Source organism: Canis lupus, chromosome 6 (assembly GCF_003254725.2).
Source record: "Canis lupus dingo isolate Sandy chromosome 6, ASM325472v2, whole genome shotgun sequence".
Lineage (NCBI taxonomy): Eukaryota > Metazoa > Chordata > Mammalia > Carnivora > Canidae > Canis > Canis lupus.
In genome coordinates, this window is record NC_064248.1 from 5539846 (window position 1) to 5561808 (window position 21963).

General features: G+C 36.0%; 1 protein-coding gene across 14 annotated transcripts in view; it reads right to left on the reverse strand.

Moving 5' to 3' along the window:
* Positions 1–21963, reverse strand: part of GTF2I (general transcription factor IIi) — a 114065-nt gene that overhangs the window by 43201 nt on the left and 48901 nt on the right. For 4 of the 14 annotated variants that reach the window (XM_025425763.3, XM_025425760.3, XM_049111046.1 and 1 more), the window contains exons 9-12: positions 20357–20434; positions 10778–10837; positions 8678–8734; positions 6669–6731 (exon numbers count right to left, since the gene is read on the reverse strand). In XM_025425763.3, the coding sequence (XP_025281548.1) occupies positions 6669–6731; positions 8678–8734; positions 10778–10837; positions 20357–20434 (258 nt within the window). The remainder of the gene's footprint in view (positions 1–6668; positions 6732–8677; positions 8735–10777; positions 10838–20356; positions 20435–21963) is intronic. The other 10 variants (XM_025425764.3, XM_049111045.1, XM_025425768.3 and 7 more) reach the window with 5 other exon arrangements.

Genomic DNA, 21963 nt, shown 5'->3' on the forward strand with positions numbered 1-21963 from the left:
ACTGCATCTAATGCTAGAATTAAGGACATCTGGATAAAATAAGAAAAGCTACCAATGCCATCTTTTGCTAGAACCCTGAAAATGTCATGTGGTACAATACTGATTTCTGCTCAAACATCATCCATACATTACTAAAACTACCACTTTACAAAATCTCTACTTGAAATTCAATCTGGGAATGGGGAAGAAATAATCACTGTATTAAAGACAATCTCAAAAAGATGCCATTCAAGTACTACAGGTCACTCTTCTAAATAATTTTCACTTTCCTCTCACAACTCAAGAAATCGGCTTAGCAAGTGTTCTGTGACTTAACCATGACACACCACTCAGCAGTGCAGCTGAGATCAGACTCTGAGTGTGACTCTTACCAGCACACTAACATGGTACTCTCAAAGAGAGAACAAGAAATTCCAATTCAGCAAATACACAACATTGCCTAGAACAACCATACATAACTTCTATGTATTTTGTACGTTAATCAAGGGAAAATCTGACCGAAGCTTAAAAGACGTGTATGTCATTCCTCTCCCGGCATCATAGAACACAATCAGACACTGTAATCCTGGTTCTTCCTCAAACACCAAGAGATACTCTAGTAACCTGAAATCATTTGGTGATTATTCCAACCAATAGGAGAAAAAGTCACCAATGTCACCAATACCAGATTAAGTCACATCAGGACCCATTTATGAGCTGGAAAAGACCAAAATGCCACATTTAGGGGATAGTGGGAAATGTTATCATATAAACAACTTAAAATACTCTTTTATGTATTGACAGCCACTGTAGAAACACTTCTTCAAATCCAGAAAAAAAGAAATCTATTGTAGAAGATTTTAAAATTACAAACTAGTAAAATAAAACTCGATCATGTCATCTGGGCTTATTAAAATACTACAAGGATTAGTGGTCAAATGACTATAAAAATGGTCAAAAGACTATAAAGATTATCGAGTAATTATATTCAATCTGAAAAGACACATTTGGGAAAACATAAGAAGTGTCATTAATATGTTTGCCCTTCGATTCTGAAAATGTACTAGAAAAAAAAAAAAACAAAAACCAACCCCATTTTTTTCAACTTCCAGATTTTTAGAAGCAGACGAGTATTTTCATGCTAGTTTGCATAAAGTAAAATGAAAGACACTCGGTTCACCTATGAATAGTGTCAAACCTCTTTGTTTTATCTTAAGTAATCTCTACCCTCAACGTGGGGCTCGAACTCATGACTCTGAGATCAAGAGTGGCATGTTCTGCTGGCTCAGCCAGTCAGGTGCCCCCATGTCAAAGCATTTTAAACTCTTGATGTTAACGTTTCTTTACAAACATTAAGCAATGACATTAAAAGCAAAAATACTTTCTCTGTAGGGTAAATGTAGCCTACTTCTATAGGTCATCATTTAAACTGATTGTTAACTGAATTACATACAATGAAAACTAAAAGTATAAAATTAAGACGACAAGAGAGCTGGAGGGTGGTAATGAAGAATCCCAGCAATCTATTATATTAATCTCCACTATATGCTCTTTGAAACTGAGGCCCAGGGGCAAGGGCAAAACAGCTTTTCTTTAGTGTCAAGACCTCTTTGATCAGTCCAGCTTTATTTTACAACATAAGGGATTTAATAGGATACACCAATTTTATAAAAGTAACCTCATTAACTATAAACAGAAATAAAGAACAAAGACAAATCTAGGAGAGTGTTTTCAAATAAGACAAGCAATTGAACAGACCATAATATATTAAAGAGTGGTATCCCATTTCTCTCCAGCGACAAGTATGTTTAATCTATAAATGTGAACAAATACAAAGAGATAAATTTAATTACTTGTGGTAAAAAAAAAAATTACACCACACATTCTAGTAAAAGACTAAGCCATTTCATATATTTACTAGTCAATCTTTGGACGTTTTAAATCCCATGAAACGTGGAATGAAATCAAAGTAACAGCTACGAGCCTGACCATATCTTCCATAGCCTTTTCCACTTTTTTCTGCAAAAAACTAATTTCTTTTGAGAAAGTACGAGCAAATGTTATTTTGACTTCAAAATCCTTTCCACAAAGGATAAAAATTACTTACTTCTCTGTAGCAAAAATATCAAATAAAGCCCTAAGCATTTGCCTCTTCTGGCAATCAAGTCCGGCAGACAGAACAGTCATTCTAATTATCGTGGCATTTCCACGTTAGAAGCAACCCACTTCTGTGTTAAAAGATGCGTATTTCAGGAGGCTTCAAATTCAACCCCAAACTAAAAATGTTTACACCATCAATGTTGAAAGCTGGTAAGATAAATTTCAAAATATTTTAATGTGCAGAAGTTGTTATGCGGGAATAGAGAAGTATTACGCTGCCAGTACTAACACAAGCACCTACCACATCTTGAAAAAAAAAGGCAACTACTGTCCCTAACTCAAAATGTGTATTTAGAAAAGCCCATTCCCCTTTCTGCAACATATTTACAAATATACCTACAGGACAGCACAGACTTCAGAGCTTAAATTTATTATGGCATCCTTAACGCTGAATGCATTAATGAAATATGAAACAAATCTTCTGCTACTTTTATTTGCAACACAATCCAATGGTGATGCTTCCACCATACAATCTGACATCTATTTTTTAAAGATCAAACTAATAAACTAGATACCATATTCCTCTTGAAATTATGCAGAGTCATGAATTACCCTACGCATTTTAAAATTAATGGATGGCAGTTTTCATCCATGGATCTAGGTCCCAACTCCTTTAATACTCTAATTTTTACAGAAACAATAGGAAACTCATTATATAAAAAAAAATTTAAAAAAGGAAACTCATTATATGATTCTTAAGCAGCTATATAATTCTAAACACAAAAAATTTCAAATACTATAACGTACTTAACCATCCAGATCCTATGAACATGCTGATAATGTTTCCAAGATAAGCACAATAATTAAACAGTGACGAACAGCAAAGCCTACTGGCTCTATTTTCAGAACAGACTCACAATTCACCTACTTTTATCTCCAATGCCTCCATCCTGCTCTAAAACATCTGGCCTCTGGCCCTGGGTAGCCGAACACAACAGCTTCTAAGGCCGGTGTTCCTGCTCTGCTCCAGTCTACTCAGTCTTTCACAAAGCAGCCTTGTTTCCTCAAAGGGAAGAACAGAACTGTTGCTCCTCTTGATCAAATACCTCTAGTAGACTTGCCTATCCTGTTCCTTCCTAAATCCTAATCACCATGTGCAATCCCAGGCACATACGAGGTGCTGGTTATTTGCACAATGATTAAATGAATACTTGCATAGCGTAGTCCTTAATTATAAGCAGCAGCCAAATATTTATGAAAATCCTACTCATGAGTGTCACAAAAAAAGGATTCCAATGGAGGATGACAAGTCATCCAGCTATTGAAGCTCTAACACAGTGTTCTCCAGTAACAGTCCATGTGCCTGCTACATGTAGAACTGCACTGCTGTGTTGAAGTATTTGTGTATGTTTCCATGGACAGGGAGAAAGAAAATTAATATTTCAAACACAGCTTTACTTCAGAAAATGAAGGATTTGTTTCTAAATGAGTCTCCTTACAATCAACTTAAAGGAAAACCTTGAGTGAAGAAATGAACAGGAGGTTTTGCCACAGCACAACGGACATGTGTGAGAGGCTCAGGTTTGGGAACCAGTGCCCTAACAGAGAAGCGTGCATGATGGGAGCCTCTTCTGAAGCACAAAACACTCCTGTATTACCTTGCCCATGACAGCGAGAGCAAACGGTTCTAAATAAGATTCCCTTGGGATGCCTGGGTGGCTCTGCAGTTGAGTGTCTGCCTTTGGCTCAGGGCGTGATTCCCCGGGTCCGGGATGGAGTTCCACATTGGGATCCCTGTGAGGACCCTCCTTCTCTCTCTGCCTATGTCTCTGCCTCTCTCTCTGTCTCTCTCATGAATAAATAAATAAAATCTTAAATAAATAAGTAAGATTCCCTATGCATGTATTAAAGACCTATCAGCAATCCAATTTTACTTCCAAATGCAGGCATGATGTTTACTAAATTAAGGCAAGCCTCTTATTCCAAAGGCCATTTTCCAAACCTAAGTCACATACAAGGGGAATGTATACCAATGGCTCCAAGGACAAATGCATCACCACAGATGGAAGAGCACAACTCCGAGCATACCACCAGCAATGGTAAGGACTACGATCCTAGATAATGTGTCTTCAGTGATGCCAAATTAACCTCTTTGCAGCTCTATATGATTTCAAATGCAGAGATCAACAATAAAGTGCTGTGGAAAAGTCTAACAAACTTACTTGATGACAAGTTTTTTTGTTTTTCTTTTCTATAAACTATTTGGGAAATACAGAAAGATACAAAAATAAAAGTCATCCCAAGCAAGTAGGATTACCTTCATGTATCTTCTTTTAAGCCCAGCATTTTCTTAAACAAAACTGGTATCATTCTCTAGAGATAATTTTCCTTTTAAATGTACTTCATTCATGAAACACAGGGATTTTTCAACCTCAAAACTTCTTATAGTAGGAATCTTTTTATAAGTCACTGTCTTAAAACAAAACCAAACAAAAAACCATCCCTCTTGTTCAATGCTTGTATATTTTTTGTATTAGGAGGTTTTACCACATTTTCTTTTTCTATCAGTATCTTAACTAGTCATATAATGATTAAAAATCATCAATTTAAATTAAGGTTGATATTGACCATGTGTGTGAAAGTATATGCTGTGGAGGATGACAGCCTGAAAGGCAATTACTTTGCAAAAACCTGGCATTTCACTGGTCTTCTGACCATAAAGAAATTCTACTACTTGTGGATAAATTAGAATGGGTAAAGCAAACTTCTGGCACTGTCTCAAATTCAGAGAGACAGGATTTATCATTCCCCTTCAAAGAGTTAAAACTGAAAAGACTGACACTTCAGGCTCAAGATCCATTCATTTCATGATTATCTTTAAAGGTCTTGTGCTATAAATGTCAAGTAATTATTTTCCAACCAATTTTAAGTTTTTACCTGCTTTAAGTATTCCTAAATCTACTAGGTTACTAGTCCTACTTAAAAGTTTCATTCTAGGGGCACCTGGGTGGATCAATGGGGTCAAGTGTCCCTCTTGGTTCCAGCTCAGGTCATGATCTCAGGGTCAAGATCAGGCTCGCGCTGAGTAGAGAAGCCTGCTTAAGATTTTCTCTCTCTCCCTCTGCCCCTTCTCACCCTGTCATAAAAAAGTTTTATTCTAATAATTTTATTAATCGTCTATTTTTCCTATCTCTGCAGAAAGGACAAAGTTCTGAGTGTATATAATATTTACATACTTTTAAAAAGTTCTTCTCTCATAATTAATGAGGCTTCTAACTAAAAAGCAGTTAAATTCAAGTATATAATGCTGACTACAAACAATTCGAAATTGCTTTTAGGTTAGTGTAATTATATTAATGATTCAAGAAATGTGTGTGTGATACTGAGCTATTAAGACATGAAGTATGAAACAAATTCCCATGAGAATCATCAACATATTTCAGAAGCAATGAAGACAAACATTTTGAGTAGTATGAAACAGCAAAACATGATAAATAACCAAATAACAAAGGAGACAGGTTATAAAAAGAGAGAGAGAGATCAAATTAAAAAAGGTTAGGCTGCAGGAAAAAACAAAAAACAAAACAAACCTCAAAACCCTGAATCACTAAGATGTGTGGTTGAAGGGGGGAATTCTATGGAAATGTGATATATGTGTATTTTAAATGATCATTATAATGTATGCTGAAAATATCTATATATTTTTGCAAAACTAAATATATACATACATGTGTATTTATACACAATAAACTGGTATCTACCTGAGTTTAGGGATTTTAGAACAGAGCAGGATTGGTAAACAAAACTTTACATAGTACAATTTATTGTAATGTTTCAACATTTTACTCTAAGAAAGTACTACTAGTGGAGGGGAAGGGAGGAGAGATGGGGGGGCATTTTAGAGGAGTAGCATAAGCCATTAATTGAAAAGGAAAAATATCAACATGCATCTAGGAATTATTAAACATGAGAAGTGATACTATTAATAATTTTCTATTAGCTTAATTTATTCATAATCCTGGCCTATCTGCATTCATGCAGTACCTTGGAAGACAAACTAGGTTTGAAGCCACTGTCACTAAAGATGTTACTTGAGCATCTATTCATCGCTACTGCTTCAATAATCATTTTTAAAGACAGATTCTGCATCAGCCTTTAATAGTGTTCTAGGGGCAAATGTGAAGAATGAGGAAAGAACTCTCCACACTTTCCCTTCCAATTCATGGAGGTACAAATTAGCTCTCTTCTGTTGCAACCCAAGCACAGGTTCTAAACTGTTTTTGTGAGCATCATGTTTGGTCATTGTTTTCATGTGTTTACTTTCGATTCCCAGTGACAGTGAAGGACAGCTCGGTCGACTTGTGGGCCGCTGCCTGTGCTCACACCCTGCCTGGTTGTCTAGAGGTCCCAAAGCACTGGCTGCGTTGCTGGGAAGCGGGCTGCCTTGGTCACACATACACATATATGCATCAGTTCTTCTCACAAGTTTCCGTTAAGAATGAATGGAATGTATACTCGGCAATGTGAATGTGACAAAGGGTTTTATGACCAGAAGTCCACTTTTGGAATCCAGGCTTCCGGGAACTAACCTTCGATAGTCACCTCAACTTCGGGGTCCTCACTTGTTTCTGAAGGGACATGCTGAGTAGAATCTTGAAAAAAATAAAATTCTAAAATGACATTCGTTATACAGCACTTTCTGTAAGTTCCAACATTTCACTGATTCACTGTTACTCCAAAAGCAGCCTACGAGAAAATTGTTACTGGCATTTGAATTCAGCTCATAGTTGTTAGGTTAGAACATCTGACCCTTTTCATGGCAAACAGAGATGAGGGAAAACAGAAAGAAAACCTCTGGACAACTACTTGATAATACCAAGCTACTTGCAGTAAACATTAACGGACTCAAAAACCTCCGAGTTTACAGGAAGGAGATTATAATGCCGTCACTATTGTTTTCCTGCTGAAACTAGAAAATGCTAGGACAGACTCGAGGCTTTCTCTCTTGTTTACTATTTCCCCTCTCCTTTCAGAGATCCTAGGAGTGGTTTACAGCATTAAATAAAACCACAATCCATTTTTTGATCTGGGGACCTTCATATCAAGATAATGGCTGGGACAGAAGCAGAGAGGACTCAATCCCCTAACATGATATGCAGCAGACTCATAAAACATAAGATCTTTTGTTTCTTTTTGTACTACTACACAAAACAAATGTACATGAGAATGTTAGTGCTAGAAAGCTCAGCTAGAGAGTATCCTTGTCAACTCTCTTTTCATTTTGCAAAGGTTGAGAGATTAATTGATTTGCCAAAGATTATGTTCACTTGTTAGTAAAAGAATAAAGACCAGAACCCAGGTCCAACTCAACTCTGTTCATACTGAAATGGGACAATAAAAATCTCAAACATCAAGTATTTCAAAGCCTAGAATGTGGACTATGGAGCAATGCAGACTGCCTGAAGAAGCCCTGTGCCAGGTGTGGCCTGCACACAGGTAGCTCACTGTTGCACATAGACCACCTATCTAAAACAAATGTTACAGAGGAAACCATCTAATTACCTCCTGACAGTAAAACATTAAAAAAATAATAATAATCCACACAATTTTCTATAAAAAGATCTCAAAAAGAAATGTAAAATATTGTTGAAAATGAGCATCTTGATATTTTTGCAAGATATGTACTTCAGTTAGAAACCAAATTCTAAAATCGAATTTGGAAAACTTAGCCGACATTTCAGGGACCTTAAGACCTCCCTATCCTCAAAAGAGGGTAGAAATCAAATTAATGATTTTTAAAAGTTAAATAAAAAAGCAAATATAAGGAATAAAAATATTCTCGAAAAGACTCCTTTTCTATTTGGGCAGGGGTGGTGGTGGGGTAGGCACAACATGACCAGTTTTTGAGAGAAATCAAAATTCTAAAACAAGATTCGGGTACCTTACACCAGTCATTTTCCTTGGGAAAAATCTACAAGAATTCTTCTGGAATTATGTAAACTGCTGAGAAATAGGAAGCCATTTGGCTCAGTAATAGTTTCACTTAGGATCTGGAGAATTTAAGGAGCCATACCACAGTTAAATATTTCCTTGACGCCACAATTGAAGGAGGATTGGCTGAGAAACAGAGAAAGGAGTTCCAAAGGGTATAAAAATAAACAGAGAGAAAATCCCTCCTTTATTAATCTTACGTGGAAACACTACTTTGAAAAAAAAAAAAAAAAGGTACCGTTACATAATATTTTTAAGAATGAAATATGAACAGAAACCAGTCATTTTTTTCGGTCTAAAATATTGAAGCCAATCTTTGAGAGATCTGCAATATGGCACAAGATGATCAGGAAAAAAGGGCAGCATTTTGCATCATGAAGAGTTTTACTTACCACTTCTGTTTTCATCCCCATATGCTTTATTACTCAATACAGTTATATATGTATATTACACCTTAGGACTAAAAAAATAAACCTGTTGGCTAAGAAGGCATACCAAAACAATCAACTTTTTAGTTTCAAATAAGGTGTTTGAAGGGCAATATTCTCTATAATAGAGAACAAACATAATATGATTACTGCAAATTTAAAATCCCTTTATTTCTAACCTTCTGCTGGTACTTCCATTTCTGTTCCTTCATTGCCTTCTGAAGAATGATGGCTCCCTAAAGAGAAAATAAACCACATATACTAAACCAGTAAAAACTTACATTGAAAGAAGAGAAACTAGGCAACAGTGCAAATAATTTAACACTTAACCATACAACATATACAAACTGATTAACTCCTCTGCAGTTAATTCCAACAATGCGATCTAATTCAGAAAAACACATAAAACTTCTATTTGAAAGCACAAGAAATTATTTTAAAATGTAAACAGATAAAGAAACCTAAGTAGGTTTGGGGATTTAATATTATTACTGTTACTATACAATATAATTACTGATAGATGTTGGAATTTGAGATACAGAACAATTATGGTTCAAGGTACCATGCTCATCTGTCAATGACGCACACACAAAAACACAAATCAGAGTAAATTCTATCTTTGCTCACAGACTCTATTAAAGTCTACACAAACAAGTTCAGGTTTTGCTGTGAAATGTTTCCTGCTTTCCATTTTTACAATGGCGGAAGCTATGGAAACGCAATCCCCATTATTTAATCAAAGTTGTACTAAAAGGAAACTCGTAAGTTAAAATTTAAGATACTACCTTTAGTCTCAAAAGCATTTTAATTCAGGTAATATAATCTGCCTGCTTCTAAAAACTGGAACATAAAGCAATGTATCAGGTTAGGCAGTCACAAGGTAAACAGGCTCATCCTACTAGTGCAGAAGTTTTACTCATAAATAGGAAAGAAGTAATCTACAACATTAGAGAGCCACTTAGGATTAATTGCCCAAACTGCCCCAGAATATCATCCTCTGTCCTTAAATGTCTGAGCTACTAGCATGGAAAAAGCTGAAAATCACTGCCTTCAGGTATCAATAAACTATATTACATAGGAGTAAGAATAAATCAGATAGGGGAAGTAAAATGCAATCCATTTTGTCATCCACTAACAACTGAACTCAGAAGCTATACTAAACATGTGACCCCTAGACATAGGTTTAAATATAAGTATTTATTTTGATCTTTAAAGAGCATCGATTACAGTTTCAAAAACTGCCATTCAGTGTCTAGTACCTTTTAACTTAAATGCCATACTAAGGTCAAATACTTTTGGTTTTTAAAGGTCTAGTTTTATGATGCCATGATTATCTTGGGATTCTCTTCCAATAACTCCATATTATAAAAACTCACCTGAGCTCAAAACACTAGGTAAATCTATAAATCTAGAGACATGAATTATTCTTTAATTAACTCTTAAAGTATACTTTCTCAACACATAGTGCCCCACCCCCAGCCTTTAATGTTAAAATCCGAATTCATGGAGCACTGGCTTCTTTGACTGTAAAGTCAAAGAAAACAAAGATGAGGTCAAAGGAATGAGAGATAATGGAGCAGAGAATAGTATTTAACAAAGGAAGGGTGGGTAAAGGATAACAAGTTAAGCACGCTGTTCCACCCTAATATTACACAAGTGTCTGTCAACAAAGATGCTGTGTCCTTTCTGTTCTTTTTTAAATCTGAAATAAGCAATTACATTTATAGTCAAAGTAAAACTAAAAACTTAAAAAAAAAAAAAAAATGGATCCTACTTGACCAAAGCCAGAATAGACAGAAGTAAAAGCCATCACATAGCCTATGATCCTCAAGTCAGGGCACACTATACAAAAATTCCCAGAAAAGTATTCAATTAATAAACTTAGGGATTTATTTACAAGTGGTATTTCACAAATCTTTCTAAAAACTAAGAATCAACATGACCTTCTCGATATTTACATTACTAACTATACAATAAAAACCTTATTTCTGACTATTCTGATATAAGGTATAAATGTGTACTTTACCTTAAATATGAAAGTGTGTCATGTACCCATTTCGAGATTCATTACTAGATTCACAAAAGGGAAAATTGGTTTTGAAAAATTGTTGCTTGTGAAGTTCATTTATGTTTAAAAAAAAAAGGCCAATACATTTTCTTTTTCCTTTTCCATTTAGAAAAGTAACAGTACAGATATTAATACTAAAACACAGTCTGTCCAATATAAAGAACATCACATCACAACAGTACGTGGGAAAACGGAAGTGAAAACATTATACCTTGTAAAGACTTCGAAAGGGGGAGTTTGTCATCAACATCATCATTTTCGGAAGGGCCTGCTTTGGAATACAAAGATAATACTTCAAAAGTAATCCCAAAACTGTATTTTGGGTCACCTCAGTCAACAAATTGGACAAGAGAGATGGAATAATACAGCCTTTTCACGAACAAAAAAAAGAAAAAAAAAAGGCAAAATGAAAAAAAATGACAAAATGAGTGGCATCAATTCATGGTCTTACTGAATGGAAAAGGTGTCCTCAGATAAGTTCATATGTAGACAGTCCAGAGACATTTTGAAAATGACCAGACATATGGATTGAATGGGAATGGTACGTCTGAAACAGTAGACATGGGTTCCACACAGAAGTTTGGTTCCTAACAGCAAACTGCAACTTTCACTTTACACAGATGGTAAATGCAGATTTATCACACAAAGTGTATTGCTTCCTTCCTTTACAAATATTTGCTTCATCTTTTGTCATGCTGAAGAAAACTGCAGAATCAAATTGCTACACTTTCCTTAACTCTCTAAAATCATGTAATTAAACTATCAGTAAGCCTAAATCTCCACTGAAACAGAAACAGGACAAATTAAGAGTTATTAATTCAGAATTCCCTCTTTCCTGCAGATTCACAGGATTCCTTAATAACCTAATTGTTCTTCCCAGTTATTAATACAGAAAGTATTCTGAAATAACTAAACCTCCACAGAAAGCTATGAAGATTGTGACAACACGTTACATGTAGCATCAAGCTTGTTAGTGATGAGGGTAATCAATCTAAAACAGAGAACAAAACACTGTGTTTTTAATGGCTACTTATAGAATGTTCCTGTACTCAAATGAATACAAACCACTTCACTGTCTCTGAATATTGGATAGTATCATTAAGACTTTTGAAAGGTATCACATGAGAAATTTCACAAAGACCCAAACTACACATTATAAGCAAGGAACACATCATAGGAGAAAATAGTTTCAGAGAAGATGTACAAACTATATTCAGAATTTTAACTAAGAGCAAGATGCTGAATGAAAGAGACTTGAATTCAAACACCAGATTCATTGCTTCCTAGTCATGGGCTCGTGGGTAAACTATACACAGAAAATAAATGATAGCTAAGGGTGTTACTGGACTTTTAAGTATGGCTTTAGCTGCTTTTCCACTCTGGCTTTGTAGTATTCTTGATATTGTCCTGTTCTAATTTTGTAAAAATTAAGTCCTCTTTATTTTTTTTTTAATTTTTTTTTAATTTTTATTTGTTTATGATAGTCACAGAGAGAGAGAGAGAGAGGCAGAGACACAGGCAGAGGGAGAAGCAGGCTCCATGCACCGGGAGCCCGATGTGGGATTCGATCCTGGGTCTCCAGGATCGCGCCCTGGGCCAAAGGCAGGCGCCAAACCGCTGCACCACCCAGGGATCCCAAGTCCTCTTTAACACAAAGTACATTTTTGTAGGATTTTCAATGTACAGGATTTCTATTTTAAATAACCTGTCTACTTCTGATTTCTAATTATACAAATTATATTATGTTCAGAGAATTTAAGGTTATCTGTGAACAAGTATAAAGTCAATTTTTTAAAAGATTTATTTATTTATTCATGAGAGACCTAGAGAGAGAGAGAGAGAGAGAGAGAGAGAGAGAGAGAGAAGCAAAGACATAGGTAGAGGGAGAAGCAGACCCCTTGCAGGGATCCTGATGCGAGACTCGATCCTGGATCCCAGGATCACACCCTGAGCCGAAGGCAGATGCCCAACTGCTGAGCCACCCAAGTGTCCCCTAAAGCCAATTTTTTAAAAAGATCCATGCTTTGTAAGTTTATGTACTGGGTGCAGAGTTCTAGATATGCATCAATTAGCTCATGCTTCTAAACTGTAGAATGCAAATATTGTACTTATCTATAGGTATTCAACAGCATGAGATGTTTCTGTTATTGACAGTCATTTGTTAAAATCTCCCACATGACTAGAGACCTATAAATTTATCACAATTGTGTCAATTCTTTATTTCTATTTTAATTTCGAGGCTATACTTATACTGTAAGGTATATGCAAGGGTATATTTTTTGTGTGTGTGTATAGTATATATTAATGATCACTGTATCAACTCAGTTACTTATTAGTATATATTATATAGTCTAACTTTTTATACCTATTACTTTCTTCTTCTTTGGCCTCAAATTTATATTGTTAAACTTGATTTCTAGTGGTTAATATATGCCCAGTATACCTTCACAGACCACTACCCATTCAAACTACCTATGATGTTTACATTTAGCTATCTATGTTTTCACACATATATTTGGATTTTATTCATTCTAAGCACACTCAAAATGCTAGCCTTGTCATTTCAGTCATGAAAATCAAACATTCCCAATGCTCATATCTAAGGACCACTAACTATCCTAGTGGAACACTGACAAGTGCTCAGATATATGTCCGAGCCGATTTTAAAATGTCAAAAGTTTTGAAAGATAAATGTCCTATGTAGAATAATGATCAAATGAACTACAATGTAATCATACGACATATTATCACAATAATACTATTAAACTTCTATGTGACAAAACAAGTAAATCTCAAAAACTTACACTGCATGAGGGATGTACAAGAACATGTACATACCAACATATGTAGTACAATACCATTTGTGTCAAGCTTAAAAACTAAGAAAATACCATATATAAAATGCATGTGCATGGAAATACACAGACACTTCTGTAGGAGCAGATATGCAATAAAAGCATAAAATCTTTATGGGTAACGGGGCACGTGGGTGGCTCAGTAGATTGTCTGCCTCTTGATTTCAGCTCAGGTCAGGACCTCAGGGTCCTGAGATCTAGGATCACACTGGGCTGGCGTGGAGCCTGCTTAAGATTCTCTTTCCAGAAAAAGAAAAAAAAAAGATTCTCTTTCCAGGACGCCTGGGTGGCCTGGGTGGCTCGCGGTTGAGCCTCTGCCTTCACCTCAGGGCATGATCCTGGAGTCCCAGAATCGGGTCTGCCTCAGGCTCCCGGCAGGAACCTGCTTCTCTCTCTGCCTGTGTCTTTGCCTCTCTCTCTCTGTCTCTCTCATGAATAAATAAATAAAACCTTAAAAAAAAAAAAAAAAAAGATTCTCTCTTTCCCTCTTCCTCTGCCCCTCACCTCCCCACCCAAACAAATGTTTATCAGTAAGGATGACCCTCAATTTCAAGAAACTAGTTAACTCGGAGGAATAGAAAAGAAAGTAGAAATTTCAGAGAGTCCAAGAAAAGGTGCCAATTACATATTTAACATGTTCTACTGTGGTAGGGGGCGGGGGGAGATGACAAGAGAGTAAGATTCCATAAACCCGGGCAGATGTACAGTATGTCTTTAGGTTTCAACATTTCACTTTAAAAGAAACCATTTTAGAAACACAAAACAGCAATGTAAATAAATGATCTATAAGTACACCCAACAATATGTCTCACAAATTTTGTTTTATAAAAAAAAACCTAGGGGTGCCTGGCTGGATATTGGAGTTGCGAATTCAAGTCCCAAATTGGGTGGAGAGATTACTTAAAAAATAAATTAATAAAATCTTACAGGTAAAAAAAAAAAAAGAAGCCTAAAACAACAGTATACACAAAAAGATCCCATTTATGTGAAATACAAAACCAGACAAAACTAATGTAGGTTGCTACAGGTCAGGAAGTTACCACTGGAGGGGGTTGCCTAGAAAGGAGCCCAAGGGAAGGAGCTAGTTTTAAGGATACTGACATCTAACAGCCCTTCAGAAAACACAAAAGGAGGAACAGATCTAGAGTCAGTTGGAGATTTCAATACTGTTTGACAGAATAAGCAGACAGAAATAGCAGTAGGAACAGCAGACCTAAATAACAATCAATCAACCTTAACAAAGTTAAAATAACTGAAATTATACAAAGAATGTTCTCCAACCATAACAGAAATAGAGAATCAGTAACAGAAAGATACCTGAAAAGCCTACAAGTATGTGGAAATTAAAACTACCCACTTCTGCTATGATCCAGTAATCACACTACTGGGTATCTGTAAAAAAACCAAAATAATACTAATTCAAAGGGATACACGCACTTTTGTGTTTATTGCAGCATTACTTACATTAGCCAAATTATGGAAGCATCGTAGTTATCTATCGATAGATGAATGGAGGAAGAAAATGTGGAATATATAAAGAAAGGAGTACTAATCAGCCACAAAAATGAATGAAATCTTGCCATTTGCACTGACATGGATGGAGGTGGAAAGTATTATGCTAAGCAAAGTAAGTCGGTCAGAGAAAGATAAATACCCTATGATTTTACTGTTGTGTGGAATTTTAGAAACAAAACAAATGAGTAAAGGGGAAAAAATAACAGAGAAAGACAAAGCAAGAAAACAGACTCTTAACTATAGAGATCACACTGACAGTTACCAAAAGGAGGTGACCAGGAGGATGGTAGAAGCAGAAGGGGATTAAAGAGCACTCTTGTTGGAGATGGGCACTGGGTGTTGTCTGAAAGTGTTGAATCACTATACTGTAAACCAGAAACTAATATAATACTGTATGTTAACTCTATTGGAATTAAAATAAAAATGTAATAAAAAAAAAAACTACACACTTCTACAGAAACCACAGGACAAAGAACTAATCACAAGGAAATTCAAAAATGTTTTGAATTGAAAGAAAACAAATACAAATCAAAGTCTGTGGAATACAGCTGAACTAATGATTAAGAAATTTATGTCATCAAATGTTTATATTAGAAAAGATTTTAAATCAATGATTTAAGCTTTTATCTTAAGAAACATAAAATAAACACAAATTAAAATTAAAACAAGAAAAACAACAGAAAGAAACCTAAGAGCAAAAGTCACTGAAAGTAAAAGCTGGTTCTGTGAGAAAAAGAAAAAGTATGTAAAAGCTCTAGAGCTGGACCAATGGTTCTCCACTGCTAGTGATTATATCCCCACTCCACAGGGAGAGTTTATGTCATAATTACATTTTTGATGGTCACAGCTAGGGAGATACTACTGCTATCTAGTGGGTAAAGGCTAGGAAAGCTACTAAACATTCTATAATTCATAGCATAAAAGAGATACCCACAACAATCAACTGCTTGATCAGAATATCAACATTGACAAGCTTGAGAAACTCTGAGCTACAGCAACCAAGAAAAAAAAATGATAGACACAAACTAAAAAACTAGAAATGAGAAGGGCATCACTATTCATCTTGCAAATATTAAAATAAAAAAAGAACACTTGGCAAAATAGATTCTCTAAGAGACACAAACTGCCAAAGCACAATCAAGAAGTATGTGACCTGAACAGCTCTACAACTATTAAAAGAAATCTAAAAATTAAAAAACAGACCAAGTTTAAAAACCTTCCATTGGGGAGCCTGGGTGGCTCAGCTGGTTAAGCGTCTGCCTTCAGTTTGGGTCATGATCCCAGAGTCCTGGGATCCAGCCCTGCATCAGGTTCCTTGCTCAGTGGGGAGTCTGCTTCTCCCTCTGCCGTTCCCTCTGCTTGTGCTCTCTCACTCTCTTTCAAATAAATGGATAAAATCTTAACAAATAAAAAATAAAAACCTGGGGGATCCCTGGGTGGCTCAGCGGTTTGGTGCCTGCCTTTGGCCTGGGGCGTGATTCTGGAGTCCCAGGATCAAGTACCACATCAGGCTCCCTGCATGGAGCCCGCTTCTCCCTCTGCTTTTGTCTCTGCCTCTCTCTCTCTCTCTCTTTCTCTCTCTGTGTCTCTCATGAATAAATAAAATCTTAAAAAAAAAAAAAAAAACAACTTTCATTATGGAAACCAAAAGCCCTAGGTGGCTTCACTGGCAAATTTCACCACACGCTTAAGAACAGAATAGTACCTATTCTCAAAAACCCTGTTCCAGGACAGCCCCGGTGGCGCAGTGGTTTGGTGCTGCCTGCAGCCTGGGGTGTGATCCTGGGGACCCAGGGATTGAGTCCCACATGGATGGGACTCCCTGCGTGGCGCCTGCTTCTCCCTCTGCCTCTCTCTCTCTGTGTCTATGAATAAATAAATAAAATCCTAAAAAAAAAAAAAAAAAAAAAACACTGTTCCAGTATATCACTTCCCAATTCGTTTTGCTGAGGCCAACATTACCAAAACCAAATACAAGGACATTTATAAGAAGTTTTCTGACTAGTATCTCTTAAGAACAATCAATAATACATAAAAAGAATACATTATAACCAAGAAGGGTTTATTATCCCAGTAATACCTGTCTGGTTTAACATCTGAAAATTAGTATTAATCACCATTTTAACAGACTAAACAAGAAAAACCCGTATAATCATCTCAAGAGATACAGAAAAGACCTACGAATTCAACATCCAATCACTATAAGCACTCTTCCCACTCGGAATACTAGAACTTCCTCAAACTGATGAAGGGCATCTACCAAACACTCACAGCTATTATACTGAAAGATGTCCTTCTAAAACTGTGAACAGGATAGGGATGTCTACTCTCACTACTCCTGTTCAAAACAACACCAGGGGTCCCAGATTGTGCAATTAACCCAAGGAAAGGAAATGGAAGGAATAACATTGTCTACTTAGAAAATACCAAAGATTTCACCAACAAGTTGCTTCAACTAATAAGTGAATTTTAACCAAGACACAAGATACAAGGTCAGTTGTAGTTCTATGTATTGGCTATAGCTGGAAGCTGAAATGTATCAGAATAATACCATTTACAGTAACACCAAAAAACATTAAATAGATATAAATCTTACCAAATGGGCACTACAGGATCTTTCTCTGAAAACAAAACTCTGATTTAAAAAATCTAGGAAAAGCTAAATAGGTAAGAGATATAAACCATGCTCATGAATTAAAAGATTGGGTATTAAGATACTTAGTTCAAATCAGCTATATAGATTCAGCATAATCTCTATCAATATCCCCACAGTTTTTGAACAAATCACCAAGCCTATTTTTATAATTTATATGAAAAGATAAAGGAGCTAAAATAGACAAAATAATTTTTATAAAGAACCAATTCTGTAGGACTGCCACAATCTGATTTCAGGACTTACTATATGCTATAGCACTCAACACAGGTTAATATAAGGTTTACAAAAGGACACACAGAAATCAAGGTAATGCAATGGAAAAGAGCAGTCTTTTCAACAAATGCTACTAGAAAATTTGGATATCCATCTGCTTAAGTTTGAACTAAATATTTGCCACACCATGCAAAAATAAGGCCTAAATTGATCGAATACCTAAACGTAAAACCACAAAATTTTTGTAAAACAAGATACACAGTGTCTAGCTCCTACCTTCTCCAATTGGACCTAAGATAATATCATTTCAAACAATCTTCGCTCTACAAACATCTGATCTCCAACCCTTATTTCTCAAGCATTACCTTAAATTACTCAACGAACAAACTCAAAAGGGAACAAAAAAGCTTCTATACTCATGGCTGAGAATAACAACCCTAAACAGACAATACCAAAGATGAAGACAGACTTTTTATTTTAAAAATAACGTGTTAAGAAAAAAAAGACTAGGGTAGCCCTGGTGGCTCAGCAGTTTAGCACCTGCCTTCAGCCCAGGGCATGATCCTGGAGACCCAGGATCGAGTCTCACATTAGGCTCCCTGCATGGAACCTGCTTGTGTCTCTGCCTCTCTCTCTCTCTCTAGTCCCACATCAGTTCCCTGCATGGAGCCTGCTTGTGTCTCTGCCCCCCCCCCCCCCCCGTCTGTCATGAATAAATAAATAAAATCTTAAAAAAAAGAAAAAAAAGACTATTTTATCAACTAGTATTTATTAAATTTATGCACGTGTATTAGGTACCAAAAGCTACTTTTATAAAGGCTAAATTTTTTCCATAATTTTATTTTTTTTTTTTTATTTTTTTTTTTTAATTTTTTTATTTATTTGTGATAGTCACAGAGAGAGAGAGAATGAGGCAGAGACACAGGCAGAGGGAGAAGCAGGCTCCATGCACCGGGAGCCCGATGTGGGATTCGATCCCGGGTCTCCAGGATCGCGCCCTGGGCCAAAGGCAGGCGCCAAACCGCTGCGCCACCCAGGGATCCCTTTTTCCATAATTTTAACTCTTTACTTAAAACTCCACATAATTGTCTCAACCTTTTACCCATGTGATTATTAACATCACAAGCCATAAAATGTTCAAAACTGGCAGATAAAAATAATAAAATTCACTATGAAACATTTTAATATATGTATAGTTATTCACATTACAAATAAGAATAAATTTATTCATAAAACATTCACAATGCTCTAGAACTAATAAGGGCTTATCTTTTTAAATGAGTTACCACTATTAAGCAAATCACAACGAAAATGAGGTCTCGTAAGACACTCACTAAAATGGCTAAAAAGAAGACTGACAGGACAAGTGTTGGCAAGGATGTGGAACAACCAGGAACTACTTATGCACTGCCGGTGGAAATGTAAAATAGTACAAGCACCGTGCAAAACAGTTTGGTGGTTTCTTACAAAATTAAATACCTACCATATGTCCCAGCTATTCCATTTCTAGGAATCTACTCAAGAGAAATGAAGGTATATTTCCATACAATAATTTGCACACAAAAGTTCACAGCAACTTTGGTTTTAATAGCCCCCCAAACTAGAGACAGTCAAAATATCCAACAATATAAAAAGGAATAAACAAATTGTGGTATACAGCCAAGCAATGGAATAATACTCGGTAATAAAATGGAATTAGCTATGGATATATGCAACATTGTGGATGAATTTCAAAACAATTATGTGGAATGAAAGAAGTCACATCCCATCCCAAGAAAACAGTACATACTTCATAATGATTCTACTTATAGAAATTTCAAGAAAAATGGAAACTCGTGTCAAATGAGATAAAACAGATCAGTGGTTGGCTGGAGAGGGCAGTGAATTGCAACAGAATACAAAGAAACTTGAGGGTTATGGAAATGTCATTATCCTCACTGCAGTGAAGATAACTTTACAGGTATATAGAGACAACCAAACTAATCAGATTTTATACATTAATATTTTCATGTATTTTGTACATCTATAAAAATTAAATGAGCTATAAAATATAGAAAATGTTCTTCAAAACTAAAATCTGACGCTGCATTGTTAAACTACAACTTTTAATACCTCCCTAATAAGCAAGTAAAAAAAACAGAACAAAGTGATAAATTAATAGCTAAAAATTTATTATCTTACCTTTTATAGATTTTTAAGATAATAATGCTTACACAGATATTTTTTGTTGCACAAATAGAGTGATTCCAGGTTCAGAAGACCTCTTTTCTGTCTTTCAAATAACTCTAGAAACTAGAACTGAATTCTAAATTGTGCCACAGCTTTTGCTTGTCCTTTTAAGAATGCCCTCTCCCTATTTTACATTTTGCCTGTAGATAGATTACTTAACTCATTGCTCTATTTTTGAAATCTGTCTTATTCCAGTGATAAATTATAAGCACATGCCAATCAAGAAAGTCAATAAAGTCATATTTAATGAATTCAGGCAATTGATAAATTTGAATCTTAACCACAAACAACTCTGGAAAGAAAAAATGCATGAATAGTATACCTTGAATATTATATTGATAGTAATCAGGATCTTCTGATTCTTCTTTTACTGTCACAGCTGCCATTTCCAGAGAAATACCTGTAAAAAGCAAATGAAAGTATATAATTACACATTAGGGCATGCAGTTAGATGGTGTAGGAAAATCTCTCCTACCTAAATAATGCAGAGCAATGAATGAAGACTTTGAAAAGACAAAAGTTTGCTAGGTAGCAAAGGGGCAAAAACCATCTAAAATCCAACCTAAACAATGTTTTAACAATATTACTAATTTTCTGAGATGATCTGCTTTTTCCTCTGACATCCTTATTCTTAGATTTGAAGAAAATTAGTCATACTCTCTTTTCATCCAACATTAAGAATGCTTTTACAGGGGTGCCTGGCTGGCTCAGTCAGTAGAACACAGGACTCCTGATCTCACGATCATGAATTCGAGTCTCATGTTGGGTATAGAGCTTACTTAAGAAATAGAAAAAGACTTTCACAAATTACTGAACATCACCTGTAAGGGCATCTGGGTGGCTCAGTCAGTTAAGCATCTGCCTTAGGCTCAGGTCATCATCTCAGATTTGAGACATGGAGCCCTGTGTCAGGCTCCGTGCTAGGCATAGGACCTGCTTAAGATTGTTTCTCTCCCTCTTCCTCCCTCTGAATGGAAGGAAGGAAGAAAGGAAGGAAGAGGAGAGGAGAGGAGAGAAGAGGAAGGAGGAAGGAAATTACCTTTAAACTTCAGTTGTAATGACTCAACACTCTGAGGTTAAGATGGTTTTGTTTTACTTTATTTTATAGATTTTATTGATTTATCCAGGAGAACCAGAGAGAGTCAGAGACAGGCAGAGAGAGAAGCAGGCTCCCTTTGGGGACGAGACTCAATCCCAGGATCTCAGGATCATGCCCTGAGCAAAAGGCAGACGCTCAACCACTGAGGACCCAGGCACCCTAAGATGGCATCATTTTATCTTTTTTTAAAGATTTTATTTATTTCTTCATGAGAGACACAGAAAGACAGGCAGAGACATAGGCAGAGAGAGAAGCAAGTTCCATGTGGGGAGCCCAATGTGGAACTCGATCCTGGGGCACTAGGACCACAACCCAAGTCGAAGGCAGACACTCAACCTCTGAGCCACCCAGGTGGCCCTAAATTGAGAATATTAAGATACAAATTATAAGGGAGAAAAAAGAAACCTCTCTGATAACGATACTATTATATCCATACATAAAGATGGTTGAAGAATTCAACAAAATAGGACTTTTCTCAATTCAGCATGTTTATTTTTAGATACACACTATTCAAGAAATGACTATGTGAATAAAAGAGAACAATTAGCAAAATGATCATTTAGGTGCAATTAACTAAAAGCTAAACAGGAAACTGTGGCATAGATTCAAATACTTCCTTCCCAATAAGATATTCAACGCTATCTTTCTCATACATCTCACAAAAAAGTAACACTTGGTCTATCTGTAACATACACAAAAGCTCCTGATCTCTCTCTCTCTGTCTCTCTCTCCTCACCTCCCCTCTCTCACACCAGCACACAGGCAGGTGCAATTAATACAGCTTCCCTTTGGGGCGCCCGGTGGCTCAGTTGGTGAAGTGTCCGATTCTT